This window comes from Neopelma chrysocephalum, unplaced genomic scaffold, assembly GCF_003984885.1.
Source record: "Neopelma chrysocephalum unplaced genomic scaffold, ASM398488v2 Primary Assembly neopelma1_65, whole genome shotgun sequence".
NCBI lineage: Eukaryota > Metazoa > Chordata > Aves > Passeriformes > Pipridae > Neopelma > Neopelma chrysocephalum.
The window spans coordinates 1,522,119-1,537,452 of NW_020897722.1; the positions used below are offsets into that span (position 1 = coordinate 1,522,119).

Below are 15,334 nucleotides of genomic sequence, written 5' to 3' on the forward strand. Positions count from 1 at the left end.
CTTCCAAAAATGTCAGCAGGCACAGATTTTGTGCAGTCTGGGGTGAGAGAATGGGCATTTTGGGGAACCATAAATCTAAGGAAATAGGTCAGACAGATAGAATTAACTCACACTCAACTCTTCCGTCTTACCGATTTGTGATCTGTTGTTTCAGACCTCGATTACTTGTTTTCCTCAGCTTATCTGGATCTAACTGGAAAAGGACCTACACAGTGGTTTTTGAAAGAACATCCTGCTGGGTTAAATGTGTGGAGATGAATGTCAAAGAATGCTAAAGAAACTTAGAAATAGCCAAGTCTCCTTCCCAGCCAAGGAGCAGTTAGTTGTTCCCTGACAGTCTGCTGGCCCCGGGGGCAGGCGGGAGGTGGGAGCAGTGCTGAGGGGAAGTGTTGGATCTGGACACTGCACCTCAGAGCCATCCTAAGGGCCAGGAGCAGTCTGGTCCTTGGCTGCTGCCCCCTGAGAGTGTGAGCCCAGATGAGTTTTATGGACTGGTGTCCAAAGTGTATCCCAGTCAGTGCAGCTGGAGCTGAAACATATGTTGGGCAAAGGCTTGGAAGGGAAGCAAGCGTGGTAGGGATAAGGGTGAGGGAATGCAGAGGAAACTGCTATGGCTGGGAAGGTTTCTCAGGGAAATTACTCTTCACCCAGCACGAGAATTGTACTTGGGGAAGAGAGGTTTCCTGTGGCAAACACGAACCAGGAGCAGCTGAGCCCTTTCATCTCTTTCACTGAGAATCCTCTCCTGCCTGGTGGCAGCATGAGGTGGCTGCCAGAACAGAGGTTTCTGTGTGTAACAAGCTGGGGAAAGAACTTTCATCTCGAGCAAGAGAGAGCTTTTATCTCTCATCAGAAAGGGCCGGGGGCACAGCAGCTCTGTGAGTGTGCAGGGCTGGCAGGGGGAGGCTCTGGCCAGCACAGGGAGGGGAGCTGGGACAAGACAGCCCCCCCTGCTCTCCAGTGGGCTCGGGAAGTGTAACACACTGATGGTGCTGTTCCTGCCTTTTATTATTCTGGGATCCGTGCTCCTGTTCAGCAAAGGTTTTCCTGACTGTTTTCTGCAATTATACACTTTTTTTTCTTTTTTTAGCCTTACTAAAGTCAGATCAGGTTACAGAGTTTCAACCAGTCTGGAGAACCTCTAGGAATGGAGGCTACACAACCTCTCTGGGCAATCTGTTTTAATGCTTAACTGTCCTAATAGGGAAAAAGTTTTTCCTTTGACACATAATAACCTGTACTTTTCCCCACTGATTAAAGGCCCAGATCAGCGTGGATAAGACTTTTGGCATTGCAGAAAGGTCATCTCTGCTGTTGTCATCGAGCTGTGTAATAATAAATTCCATCTCCCAACTATAATTTCAGATTTGCAGATTAGCAGGAGTCTCATGACCTGCCTCTTTCCTGGTATGCTGGAGACACTGCTAAAAATAGAGTAAGTAGCAAAGCTACCTGAAATGGTCCAAGCCTAAACAGTGGTAAAAACTAATCTACAGTGAATGTCTGCTCTGGCTTGTTTCCAAGGGAATGTTTTGGGATGGCTTGCTATATACTGGAGATTGTTTGGTAAGGATTAGTTGGTGAACAGATGAATCAAAGTGACATTTCCATTACCAACAGGAGATCTGTCTGTGGCCAGAATTCATGGGGAAGGATGTGGGATGATAGTATGACTTTTCATTATGTTTAATATTGTCAGAGAAATTAAATAGCCACTATTATTCATCTCTCAGTGATAGTAAGGTATCTGAATATTAACACAAAATGGGAGATCTGATCAAAACCCACTGACCCAGCAAGACATTGATGTGTATTTTAATCACTCTCTTTGGGCCACTCAGATAATTTACTCTTCATAATAAATCTGCAAGAAGCTAAGATCTGCATTTCTCAGGACAGGGCTGGGTAGAGCAGTGCATGTTCTGTCCTTGTGTATTCTGGCCGAGGCCCTTTGGGATGCCCCAGTGTCACTCTTTTTCCTGAGGAAGCAGCATTAAGGCCCTCAGGAGATCTGCACCTTGGTCACCTGGCTGTGGGTTGAGAACAAGGGTCAGGAGATGACTTATTGGGCACTTGTTTGCCTGTCAGACCCCTCAGAGGAGGGAGAGGTCCAGGGGGGAGGGCTCCAGCTCACAGTGGAAAATAACCACTTACAGAAATGTATGGATACAAGAAATGGAAAAGGGTCTCCAGAGGCAGTTTCACCTTGGAAAACAAAGATTGTAGATTTAACGTGAAAATTCCTGAAGTCAAGTTGAATTGGAGTGTGCAAGAGGCACCGGGTATATAAATGTGTAGAGAACACACCCTGAGGAGCAGGCATTCAGGTAGGACAAATGGAGAAGGGATTAATGATAATTAATGGCACTGCCCAAACCCTTGTGACTCCCATGTCAGGACAGATAATGCCAATAAATGATATAAAGATGCAGACAGTTGCCTAAAACTCGTTCTGCTGTATTTTAAGTCATGAAGCAGAAGAGCTGGTGGACTTGTTTTGCATAAAACACTCACATTATGCAGGGATATTTTTATTAACAGTGCGAAGGGATAACCATGAGGTCATAAAATGTATGGATCAGCAAGTGACTTTGACTGCAGTTATGAATTAGAGATATTAATGAGAAGGCTGACAAATGAATCGGCCATGCATGTAGATCCAAGCACAGTGAAGGGCCCTCCCAACCAGTGCCACAGAAAGTTTGCCATTTATCTTCTTTATCCACTGATGCAGATGTAAATTAACCTTCTTCTCTTCTTTTTCTTTTTTTTTCTTTCTTTTTTTTTTCTTTCTTTGGTTGTTAGATGTTTGTTGTCTTGCAATCTGTTAGTTTTTGCGATACAGAACTAAATATTCGGTTTCTTTTGCTGATGCCTCATCAGAGGGGTTGGACGAGCTGACCTCCAGAGGCTCTTTCCAGCTGAAATTACCCTGTGATTCCATGACCAGGATGCATCAGGACTCTCTGTTTAACATAACTTATCTGCTGTAGAGACTGTTCTGCCAACTGGAGCCTATCGAGCCACAGCATGGGGGATATTAATAGGTTGCTTATTTAATGCAATCAATCAGTACAAACTACAGATTGCCTGAGGCTGGAAAAGTGTTCATGTCCTCACACTTCTGACCAGGCACCTGCTCTGAGAGGTGACAAGGGGAAGGCAGCCTGTGGTCCTCAGGATACATGCAGGAATGAACAGCTTACAGACAGCTTGTTACTTGAATAAGTGTGATACTAATGACTCTCTGGAGCTGGGTATGACTGGAGAAGAGCAAATGTAGTGCCCGTAGTTAAGAAAGGAAGGGAGGAATCATTTGGTCCAGTATTGGGTCTTCAGACTGGGGAGTACGTGTTCAAGGGAAAAAATATATACTTTAACGAAGAATAGATGGAATGCTACACGAATTTAAAGACTAATTTTTCACTGTGTGTCTGATTGCCTGCTCCTCCTGTCTCTGTGCAAGTGGAGGTGATAACATTTTGGAGAGAAGGCTTATTTATGCTAAGGAGCCATGGAGGCACAGTGCAAATCAGTGAGAATTGTCCAAGAGGAACAATGGCTGAATCCCTTTAACTGTCACAATAATGGGGCTGTGTAATTGCCTTTCTCTCTGAATACCAGGCAGCAAGACCCGGAGCCTTGAGACAGAGCAAGCTTGTTACAGGACACTTCTGGCAAGTACAGGATGCTAAAAATGAACTCAAAAACTTGCTTTCAGGCCCATGTATTTAAGACACTGCTGTCTTACTTTGGCTGTGCTGACTCAGTTTTGTACCCTGCGACGAGAAGGGCTCTTCCTGCGGGTGTGGGCGGCCAGCCCTCGCCCTCCTGTTGTGTGAGGAGTGGGTGACTACAGAAAAAATAGACTGGACACAGAAAATCTCTTGGGAGTTGTGGGCAGGCAGCTGTGTTTCTCTCCCCAGCAAACCTAGGGAAGCAAAACCAGCAAGGAAAGCTGAGGCTTGTAAAGGATGAGAGGATTTGGTGATGTGCAGGAACACCAACAAAGAGAAGCACTCGGGAAAATCAGGAGAAAATCAGTGGATTTTTCTACCTGTGTAAAAATGAGGGAAGGTGCCTCAAGTACTGGGAATGGTCACAAAGGTGCAGATAATGCAGGAACTGAAGGCTGAGACATCTTCACAGAGGCAAAGCAGCCTCCAAGGTACAAATGCAGCAGAGGAAAAGGGGGAAGTGAAGAGTCTGTAAAGGACAGATGGAGGGGGCTTGTCCTGCTGCTCTTTTCCCAGTTTCCTCACAGCTGAGCACGTGGGCTGCTGTGGCTGGGAAGGCACTGGGGACACACTGTAGGGCTCAGAAGGTGCAGGTGCCTACTTATAGAAGGTCTTATATAGAAGGTCTGGCAAGACTGACCAGCTCTGGTTGGATGCAAATAACCTGGAAGTTCCACTGGAATAGCTAAAAGCTGGGACTATCAGGATAAAATGCACATCTGTAAAGTGGGTAGAGGTGATTCATATCACAACTGACCCAGAAGAAGGAGACTCTGCAACCTGAAAGGGACCCAGAACTGACACTCTTTGACAGAACCAGCCTTGATGACGTAAGACTAATAAAAATAATTCATAGACTTGTGCTGGGTCTGAGGCTTGAGGAGAACAAGGCTAAAAGTGATAATCTGATCACATTGTCAGGCCTCATGAACAGGAGAAGCCACAGAGCCCGTTCTTACAAATGTATTCAGATTTTGCAGGCAGAGAGGGCAGGCAATGCAACATGTGAAGATTGATATTGCTAATCCCTAAATTGTGTTTTTGTCGGTTCTGTGGAAGTTATGGAAAGCTCTGAAGAGAGACCTCTGAGAGAGCTGGGGATCTGATCTGCCACGGGAAAATTAGTCTGGAGCAGTAACTGTGTGAGCTCTGTGGGAGGAGGGTCAACCATCCACGTGAACCAAGGGGACATGTTTTCCTACGAGAGCCATGAAGGCGGAACAGGATGCAGGGGGTGCTCGTGTGAGACTCAAACATCCCCTCTGTGGTGCACAGAGCCTTCAGGATGATTTGTGGTGCTCCACCACGGTGCTCCCTGGGGGGGGGTGATTTGCTCTGAGGGGATACTGCGTGTCCAGCAACTGTGACCATCCCGCACTCCCCTCTGTGCCCCCGGTGAAGGTGGGAGGGAGGGCAGCCTTCTCCCTGTCCCTCACCTCGGTGCTGTGACCCCCCTGAGGGCACACCCTGTGCACAGCCCTGGGTGTCCCTGTGGGCACCTGGGAATTTGCCAGGTGTGGCTGCAGGTCGTGGCTGCAGTGTGGCACAGAGGGGCTGTGTGGGCAGGGCTGGGGCTGTGTCTGCACAGCAGCTCGTAAGTAAAATAAATTGCTAATAACAGGGAGCTTAAAACGACACATTTGTAAGCTCAGCAGAGACCATCGTGCTGAAAGGCAGGTAGGGGCTCTCCTACAACAGTCAGTGTCCCTGTGGAGATGTGCCCAGCAGGTTCAGAGCATGTCCTTGGACTGTGCTGCCCCCTCCCATTGCCCAAGGTGTCTGGAGCTGTGGTGGCACAGGGAATGATCTGCTTTTGGGGTTTTGTTGTAATTGGTTTTTTATTCCTCCTCCCTGTTATTTTTGAAATAAGCTTAAGAAGTGGATTATAGCAGAGGGAAAGGGGGGCTGAACTCACAGGTTACCTTTTGCCATCCCCATGGCCTGGCAGGGAGCAGAAGCCGTGCGCAGGACAGACGTGTCCTGAGTTTTGATGGCTTTGTCGCACTGATAGTGGGGAAGTGACTGTTTCCAAAAAGTGCCAAGGACTCTGGAAGGGAGTGGGTGAGCCAGTGGGGCAAGGAGCATTGGCTGCCATTGGTACTGAGCAGAGTGGCTCAAGGACATCCCTCCACCCCTCCACCCTCACCAGATCTTTACAGAACAGACCACAAGGCCATCCCCGTGAGCAGAACCTGGGGGACAAACTGTTATTCATCCATTGTACTTTCCTGGTTCCCAGATGGGGAGGAAGGAGCTCCAGGGCCGTTTTCCTGTGTGTCCTCCATGACCAGCAGGCTCCACAGCTGGGATCACCTTGTGAGACCCCGGCAAGGGGCCGCGGCCTTTCAGCGTCGATGTCGTGGGAAGGCAAAGCACAGCTGTGAACACCTCTGAGCTGGTGTGTCAGCCCAGTCACCACGGACTGGGAGAGCTGGAGGTCACAGACCTTTACCTGTCTCACTGCTGGGTTGGTGTTTTAGGGGAACATCACACAGTCTTGTGCCCTGGCCCCATTACCTGACAGGGGACCTGCTTGGGGTCACCCCAGCTGCTCACTGCCTTGCCCTGGGTGCCTGCCCGTGTAACCCAGGATGCAGGTGGGCAGAGGAGGGTGGTTTGCAATGCCCAGATCTCACTCCAGTTCTTGGAATTATTATATTATTATATATTATATCATATATTATTATATATGTGGACTATTTCCAGATGCTGATTGTTTTGATATACAAAGCACTTTTAGACAAACAAATAAAAAGGAGCAGGCACGATTTTCTAACAAGTAATGTCATTTAATGAATGATACACTCTAGAAAATAGAAACTACCCAGATGCTGGTTGGTTGGTCTGTTTGGGGCTGGGAGAAGGCCCTTGCTCGGACGTACAACGCGTTCTTGGGATTCTTTTGTTGGCATTTGTGGTTGCTGGAAACAAGGAAACGTCCATAGATTGAAAGAGACACTAAAGGAGCAATTGTTTTCTAAAATGTGGGAAGTGTGCAGGATGCCTTCCCACTCTGTCTCATTGGGCAAGTGGCATGAGGGCTCAGAGCTCACCAACATCTTTACAGACGATCCATACCTGGAAGGGACAGACTCAACCACTGGTACCTACCACAGTTCAGTCCTCAAACCACCAGAGACCTCTCACTCAGCACAACCTCTGCGGGCTCTGCTGTTATTGCACTGCTTTCTGGGCGCCTTTCTGCCCGTGTTGCGTCTCTTCCCTCAAGGTCTGGCTGCTAATTCCAGGGAATATGCTTTTCAGAATGTCACAGTACACCATGTACAGCTCTGGGTCTATTTTGGGCCTGGGCAGAGCCCGGGAGTTGCAGGGCTGTTCGGTGGGGGGGTGCTGTGGCCTGTAGACATCGCTGAAGAGCGCGGTGAGGATCTTGTGGGCGGCCTTGTAGGGGTCATCCTCGAACTGCACCATGGCCTTGAGCTCCGTCAGGGTGTAGCCGTTGTACCTCTTGCTGTCCTCGGCCAGGGGCTGCACCGTCTCCCCGATGTGCCTCACCTTCCACTTCAGGCATTTCAGGTCTTCCTTCACATCCTCTAGTTCTTTCTCCATGGCTTGGAACTCCTTTGCGGTCACAAATCTCCTGCCAAGGAAAGAAGTTGCAGAGACAGGGTGGAGTTCAGAGGCCCGGAGGGGTGAACCCAGCCCAGCCTGCCTGGGTTTGGAGCAGAGCTGCAGGTTTGGGAGGGAGATCCCGGCCGTGTCGCTGAGCACCATCCCCAGCTCTGATCTGTCGGGCTCCACAGGGGCAGCAGAGTTTCTCTCTGCTGGTACAAGGGAGAGATGTGCTGTGTTGTTTTGGAAGGAAAGGAGGCACCTTAAAACTGTGCCCTGTTGAAGGAGCTGAGGTTGATGACCTGGCCCAGGGGTGGTCTGTCATCAGGTCTGGAGAAATAAATGGGTGTATAGCAAACAGAGTATTTTGCTTCTTGGATAACAGGGTTTAGTGGGAGCACAGGGTAGTTACCGGAAAACAAACACTGGAAACATCTAAAGCATAAAATATATTTAACTTTCTTTATGAGGGGCTCTTAATGACACTAAACCCAAGTGGGTCATTTGAGGACTTAGACACTTGTATGGTCTAGATACATACCTTTCACGATCAGGATCTTCCAGATCTGATTCAAACCCCTTTCCTGTATTCTTTAAGTCAGTTTTAGAATAGCCAGGAGCCTGGGAACTCTCTTCAGGAGTCCTTGTTGCTGGAGGCCTTGTGCTTGTCCTGGTTGGGGTCAGTGTGTGATCTGAAGCTGAAGCTTGTTCATTTTGTGCTGTGTGAGGACAGAAGGTATAGAAGGAAGCTGCATTGATCCCTGGGCTGACTGGAGAGGAGTCAGAGTATTGCTGTGGTGTGGCTGAGCTGGGTGTTAGACTGAGCCTGAGGCTGGCTGGGCAAGACGCTGGAATAGTCCTTGCTCCGAGTGGGCTGGAACACGATATTGCTAAATTTGTCTCTCTTTGCTCGAGTGGTTGAGGGTTTGGTGATTCTCCTGGGGCCAATCTAGTGATGGAGGTGATGTCCAGCAGGGTTTGATCCTGACCCATGGAGATCTGGCTGGTTGGTTCTGATGAAAGTGAAGAGCTGCTTGATGTGTCGCTGGAAGAGCTTGACGTAGCGAATGGGGGTATTTTCTGAGCATTATGGTCACTCCTGTTCCTCTGCGGGCTAGTGACACTTAGAGCTGGGTGTTGTGAAGCCCTAAAGAAAGACAAACACACACTTTTTCCTCTGGTCTGGGCTAAAGGCTTATAAGACAGTTTTAGGCCTATTTTGGGGCAGTTTTAAGCCTGTTTCCCATAACTGCATTTCCCCATAGGCTGATTTGCCTCTCCGGTCTGCATAAAACCCTCTGCTTCTCACGACCAAGAGCAAAATGTTTGAGAATAAGGCACATAAATTCAGGACCAGTTTCTCCCTGGTGCTCACTGAGCCCTTATCAGCTATCATCAGTGTGATAATCACTGGAACATCCACATTCTGCTTCCCAAAAGTCACACAGCTCCACAAGAATCAAGGATTTGGGGCTGGGGAAGGACAGGAAGGGGAGAAAGCTACTGACATACTGACTGGGAGAACACAAAAGGCTAAAACCTGGCTTGCAGGCTGCCACAGCACCTGCCCTTGGCCACCCCTGCCAAGGGTGAAGACCTGACTTCCTGCCATTGACCCACAGGCTTTAGTCTCCTGGGAGCTCTGTGTGGTATCCAGTGAATTAAGGGATGAATAAACAGGCAAGGGAGAAAGAGAAGGGCAGCACAGAATGATGTCACTGTTCCTGTGGTGACATAAGACATTTCTTGCTGTGTTAAGCAGTTTTCTTTCTCCCCACTAAGCTGTAAACTGTGTCCAGGGCTGACCAGCTGCTTTAGGTGGCTGGAAATGACAACTGCATGGGATGCCAGACTACCCCTCCTGGATATTGTTTCCTGTGGTCTTCTCTTGGCTGCTTCCAAACAAGAGAGAGATCCCAAGGCTTTTTTATTTTTTTCCTATGGCTAAATTTTGAGTTTATCCATTTAGATGGCAAGAGAGGAAGATGTGCCCCTGTGACCTGGAACTGTCCTGGTAGGTAGAGGATGCAGCCAGAAATGCCCTGACCTTGAAGGGGAACACAAAGACACCCACTGTGCAGATCATGATCTGAGATTTCTAACAGCCAAAGGACATGACAAACTTTTGTAGTGATGCCAGTGACCAACTGAGTCTTCTTGTGCATCTGCTATATTCCTATTTCTCTTGTGGTGGAAGACAGCAGAAAATCCTGGTCTGGATGGGACAGATGAGATCTAAAGCATGAAGTCCTGTCCTGTTAGCACCTGTGGCCTGAATTAGTGCCACAGTCACTTCTCACCTCCCTGCACCTTTCTCAGGGTTGGATGCAATTAAACACCAAATTTTAAGGTCCTAAAGAGCATGTCTCACACCTCTGGGCTTCAATAGGGTTAATGTGCTAAGTCACGGCTTAATTATCAGGTTTAAATCAAATTTAGAGGTTTTATAATTGGAAAACCAGGCAGCAACAGAGCTACTGCATAAAAACAAAGCCAAAAAAGAATCATAAAATGAGTTCTAAAAAGGGCAGGAGAGAAAACAAATACAAATGTCAGAGGAAGCACCTGTCCCTGGGAGTACCTTGCCTTTATCCACTGGCTGAACAGGGCTGGAAGGCCAGGATTGCCACCTGGATATGAGGAAAAACTTTTTCACCCTAGGTGAGAAACACTGGGACAGAGGCCAAGAGATGTATTGGGATCTCCATCCTTGGAAGTGTTCAAAACTCAACTGGACAAGGAAAGAAGCAGCCTGATCCAGCCTGGACATGCTGGGAGCCCTTTTGGGGGCCCTGTCCTCACTATGTAGTCTGTGATTCTGCCTAACCATGAAAACATGTTATTTCCCCCACAATTTCTCTTCCTTCTTTCACTTTTCTACCCTCTGAGTTCCATCTCACCATCCTCTTCCACAGGAGCCTCTGGGCTGTCCCATTCCATACTGACTTTATAAGGCCTGTTGCAGGAGAGTCCCTCATAAATAAAAGGGTTTTTAAAGGAAAAACAGTGTTATTTGGCTCAGAGGAATTGCTGCCCCTTCCTTGCATAAGGGGGAATCAGTAGCTCAGGCTTTGGAAGAGCAGGCAGTGGGACTGAGGGCAGCCTGGAGCTGGACATCTGTGCTCTGTCGCCTTTGGAAACTCAGCTGCTGTTCCTCAGTCTCTCCTGAAAGCAGGGAATGATGGGGCCATGTTGGGTCATGCTGTGTGGTGTTCAGAAAGTTGGGATTTGGCTGCTCTAGGACCAAGAGGAGTGCAAAGACTGGTTTCCTGGCAGAGACAACACAAAATTACTGGTTATTTAAATCAGAGCTGAATCTCGGGCATTCACTACAAAACACCAAATTCAGGAAAACCTATTTTGCTGTAGCAAAGCACAGGGATTTTATTCTGACAAGAGCAAACCCCATTTTTAGGCAATTAAACCAAAAATGCATGTTGTAACATTTTTTTTCGTTTAAGATACATATATTTGTCCTCAAATATCTCACAATGTAAAACTACCTGAAAGTGAACTGAGCAACAATTCCTGCCCACATTCTTGGGGGAGAAATATAATATGCACAGGAAAGAGAAAGGCTATTTGGGTGCATATACAGTCTGAAATACTTCATTGCACATCTCCAGCTGTGTGGGACAGGTGGACTTTTGGAAGGGGGGGGAGGTTGGTTTGGGGAGTTTTTTTGCATAAATCCAGGATTAGCTGTAGGAGATGAAACGTTTATTGAAAGATGCAATTTCAGAGAGTGACAGAAAGCACGTTTCATAACTAATCCCACTGAAATTTATGTAAGAAACCTTTCCAATTCACCTGTGCACTAGAGGAAACAAAAAAGTATTATAAACTATCAGCTTATTTTGCTTTCCTTTTCCACCCTTTAATTTTCATGGGCTGCCGTGCTAAACGTGGGACTGAATTTACTTTTATCAACATGCTTTTTCTGGAAAAAGAGGAGCTGGTGGCTTAAGAAGCCACGTTAAAGGAAAATGTCAGTCTGGATGTTAGCAGAGGTAAACGAGGAGAGAACTGAGACCTTTGATTTGGAATTTCCTGGTGGGCAAGAGCTTGCCTGAGGACAGGACCGAGATTCCCGTGGCTGCCAGCACAGCCAGGCTGGATGGCGGATCCGTAACCATGGCGCTCCGTCGGGGGGGGATTTTTCCCCACCTGTTTTTATGAAGGCGAATCGCCACGGAGGGAATAAATTACGGGAAAGAATCGCAAGTCCTGGGGTTGAAATCAGCGCTGACATCAAAGAGGCAGCGGTTGCAGCTGTCAGGTACCTCCACAAGGAGAAACCTTGGCTCAACTTTGAGCGACACTTCAAATGCGTCAGGCCCTTGTTGTCTGCGCCTCCCAGCCCGGCGCTGCTCAGCATATCAAGCATGTTCCCCGTTGTCACAGTGACCTTGGCTGCCGTCTGTGCCTTGCCCTCTCCAGCTGAGCTTGTGCAACAGACTGAATTTGGAGACATTTGGAACTTGCCTGCACATCCAGCACTACTTTCCTTCTGTGGCGCTTCGCGACCAGCGATTATAAAAAAAAAAATAAAAAAATCCAACCGGTGGATATTCTTTTTTTTTATGAATCATTTCCACCATGTTTTAAGTCTGGAGCTCTTCTGGTGAACTTGTCTGAATAGGAAAAAAATTACACTATGCTCTAGAGTGAAGCTCTGAGGGGCTGGTTGCATAAATCTTGCTGTAGACAGTCGGGGTGGGAGGATGGTAGAGGAGCTGTGGGATGGACCCAGGGGAAATGCCTACAGGGTGATGATACGAGAATAAAACTATCTTTTTCAAGGCCTCCTCTTTGTCAGGTGACCCTCCTAAAATGCCCACGCTGCCAAAACAGTGACTATATTATTTTTTTGACACTGAATTAATTTTGAATAATCTTTCACTTTTCTACAAGAGAGGCTGGTGTCCTGAACCCTGGGTTTATCTGCCTCAGATAACACCAAGGCTTTTAGCCACAGACAGTAGGAATATGCTGTTTCCTGCTCAGCTCTTGGCTCCTCTGGACTACCTGTCTCTTCTTTGGCTTTGCCACCACACCTGTCCCTCCTTGTCCTTTGTGACATTTCTCCTGCCTCTCTCTTGCCCCTTGTTCTACATCCACCATCTGCACCTCTCCCATCTGCACTGTGGGTTCCAGGCTCATCCTGTTAATGCCTCATAGTGGGACAACACTGGAGGAGGGGGTGGAAGTGGCGTGGACATACAGATGTCTGAAATCAGGTACTGCTGCTGTCTGGAGCCTAAGAACAGTGAGCATTTCTTGGCAATAAATAACTGTGCGACAACAAAAAAAATCCTGATGTGAAATTTCTCCTTCTCTCGCTTTTGTGTGGTGACTGTTCACAGCTGGATCATTGAGATCTCCCAGCCCTGCACATCTGAAGGAAACAGTTGAAACATCAAAATGACAGCAAACAGACTTTAGGAGTGTTTAGGGCTTTGCAGTGGAAATGCTAAATTTAGTATGAGGAAATCATGACCAAGGATATCAGATGTATAGGGGCCAGTGCCATATGTTTGCTCAGGAAGGTGGCTTGGTGAGAGCAGAGGATGCCAAGTTATACCTAGAGCTCCCTGGTGCTGTTCTTAGCCCAGCTCAGGCAAGTTTAAACCCTGTCAAAGGGGTTTAAAGGAAATAAAATATTTTTTTTAACCTTGGTAAAGGAAAATTATAGTTTAGTGATGGACATTAAATGGCTTAATATAGAAATATCAAGACTGGATAGTTCAAGTCCTGTTCAAGACTCCCCTGGGATGATGATTCCGATAAGATTTATAATTTAAGGTCACTTCTCAAAACAGAGAGCTTAGTCTTGCCAACAGAGGAACCTGATATCCTGCCCTGGCATAAGGCCCTTCATGCTACCTGTGCTCCCACAGTGCTCCTGGGCTGCTCAAAAACTTTAATATTGTCTCTTCCAAAATCACCTGGCTGTGATGGCATTTGTCTTCTATGGTCACTCAGTCGTGTTCTTTTCTGTAAAGGTTTTACTCCTTCACTCCTCAGCGACACTCCCCCAAATCCTTGCCTCTCAACAAGGACAGATGCCCTGGTTTGTCTTTGTGGGAGGACAGAAAGAGTCATGATGTTTGAGCACGAGCAAATATTTCTTATCTGCCATTTGGTTCCAGCCAGAACATCCTCAGGGCACTTCTAAGTGAGGGCAGCTGGCAAGTCCTCCAGGGAATGAAACGCTGGTTGAAGTGAGCAGCAGGAATAACTTCAGGTGGTGCATCCTGGTGTCCCAGTGGCTCAGGATCACCTCTCTGGGAAGTGTTCATAAAGTGCTCAGAGTGATCTGCTGGTGTTTGCTCTGTTAGTGGCACGTGGGTGCTGACGTGACCAAGCAGTGGTGAGGACTTGGTCTGTTCTGAGTGTCCCCTTCTTCCATCCAAGCAGACCCCAGGTACCCAGGGGAGCCAGGGGAACCTCTGGGGCTGCCCTGCCTTTAGCCAAGTGCTTCTCACATCATTCTCTTGCTCTTACCAATGCTCTGCTGGCCACGAGCCCATTGCATGGCTGATGTGACAGAGTGGGAGTGTGTGAAGCCAGAAACAGCATCAAGGAGAGTCCTTGGGTCAATGCAGGCTTGATGGACTTGTTCAAGGAAGGAGACGTTCTTCTGAGAGTTGTGAGGATTTGTGCCATCCAGAGCAGCAGCAATTAATGTTTTTTCCTCCCTAATAAGCATGAATAATGAAGATCCTGCGGCTTATATTGGATTCGTAAGTAAACTGTGAACTGAGAGCAGAACTTCACTCCTGTCACTTCATTAATATTGATCTGATTTCGTTACAGTGGGTAACAGATGTGAAGCTGAGACTGATGGAATACTGAAGAATGGCCACTGTTCTTTACCCTGACACTGGGTTTCTCCTTTGCAGTTTGCTTTCCCAGCGCTGTCAGCACTGTGGGGGTAAAGCTCTGTGTCCTTTAGAATTGAAGCTCTGGGGCAGGGCTGGGTGTAGGACCAACAAGAGCCTTGTTCCTATTCCTTGGAACACCTAATGTCAAGACTTGTTATTTGTTCTTTGAAATAAAGACCTTTGGACAGGCTTCAGTAATAAAAAAGCACACTTGAGCACCTGCCAGGAGCTTGGCAGGTGGGGAATTTTCTCAGGAAACATGACCCAGATCAATTTTGTACCAATAGGCATGTTCAGGCCTGTGAAAATGAGGGATGTGGATCTCCTGCCTGTGGAAAAGTCCATAACTGACATGGCATTTTCAAGGAGCAGGAGTTACCAAGTGAGCTGATGACAAACCGAGCTGGAGAGCAGTGCCAGCACTATCATGCCTGTGGGGAGACCACCTGCAGTGACATGGGACTGGAGAGCAGTTCCAGCAGGTCTGGGGGAGGGATCAGGACCCTCAGTGATTAGGGTGACAGACACCAAGCTTCCACGAGTACGTGGCTGAGATGTGCATCTCAGCAAGACAGAGGCAGCAAAATGCCAGGAGGTTTTCCAAATTTTAAGAGCGCAGAGTCAGCAAGTCACTGTCCCAAGTCTCCCTCCCGCTGAGTGAAGGATCACTTGCTTTCTTTCCAAGGAAATAGATGCATGAAACTGCACACATCTTTCCTGGAGAGTAAAGAAAAAGTATAGTATTCAGAGCAGGGCAGGAGCCGTGCTCCAACATTGCTCTGTACATTGAACCACTGATTCCCATAGTTTAAAGCAAGAGCTTTTGCAAAGGCTGAATGAAAGCATAGCAATTTTCTGAGAAACTGCAAGAAATGGCATTAATTATACTAAGTTATTGTCTACCAAAGCTGCTTTCAATCATTTTTATATTCAATAGCATGCATCATCATGAATTGGTGATAAATATAGATGAAAAAAGGTAGTGATAATGAAAGTTATACAGGTGTAAATTAGAGCATATTTTTAAACTACTATGAAGTCACAGCTTCTTGAGATAACACAAAATTATAGGATATGTGCACATCCTAAATTGAACGGTGGAGGATTTTGCACTGTTCATGAGCTGGTTGATTATCA

General features: G+C 47.3%; 1 protein-coding gene and 1 long non-coding RNA gene across 6 annotated transcripts in view; one reads left to right on the plus strand and one right to left on the minus strand.

Moving 5' to 3' along the window:
* Positions 1–15,334, plus strand: part of LOC113967825 — a 41,075-nt gene that overhangs the window by 1,911 nt on the left and 23,830 nt on the right. For 2 of the 3 annotated variants that reach the window (XR_003534294.1, XR_003534295.1), the window contains exon 2: positions 1,366–1,435. This is a non-coding gene — a long non-coding RNA (uncharacterized LOC113967825). Of the gene's footprint in view, positions 1–1,365; positions 1,436–3,624; positions 3,726–15,334 lie in introns of those variants that run through there. The other variant, XR_003534293.1, reaches the window with a different exon arrangement.
* The window catches only part of GSG1L (GSG1 like), a 56,371-nt gene continuing 47,547 nt past the window's right edge, over positions 6,511–15,334 (minus strand). Inside the window, exons 6-7 of one of the 3 annotated variants that reach the window (XM_027683762.1) lie at positions 7,852–8,457; positions 6,511–7,342 (exon numbers count right to left, since the gene is read on the minus strand). In XM_027683762.1, the coding sequence (XP_027539563.1) occupies positions 7,150–7,342; positions 7,852–8,457 (799 nt within the window). In that variant the 3' untranslated portion in view covers positions 6,511–7,149. Of the gene's footprint in view, positions 7,343–7,851; positions 8,458–13,258; positions 14,915–15,334 lie in introns of those variants that run through there. The other 2 variants (XM_027683761.1, XR_003534292.1) reach the window with 2 other exon arrangements.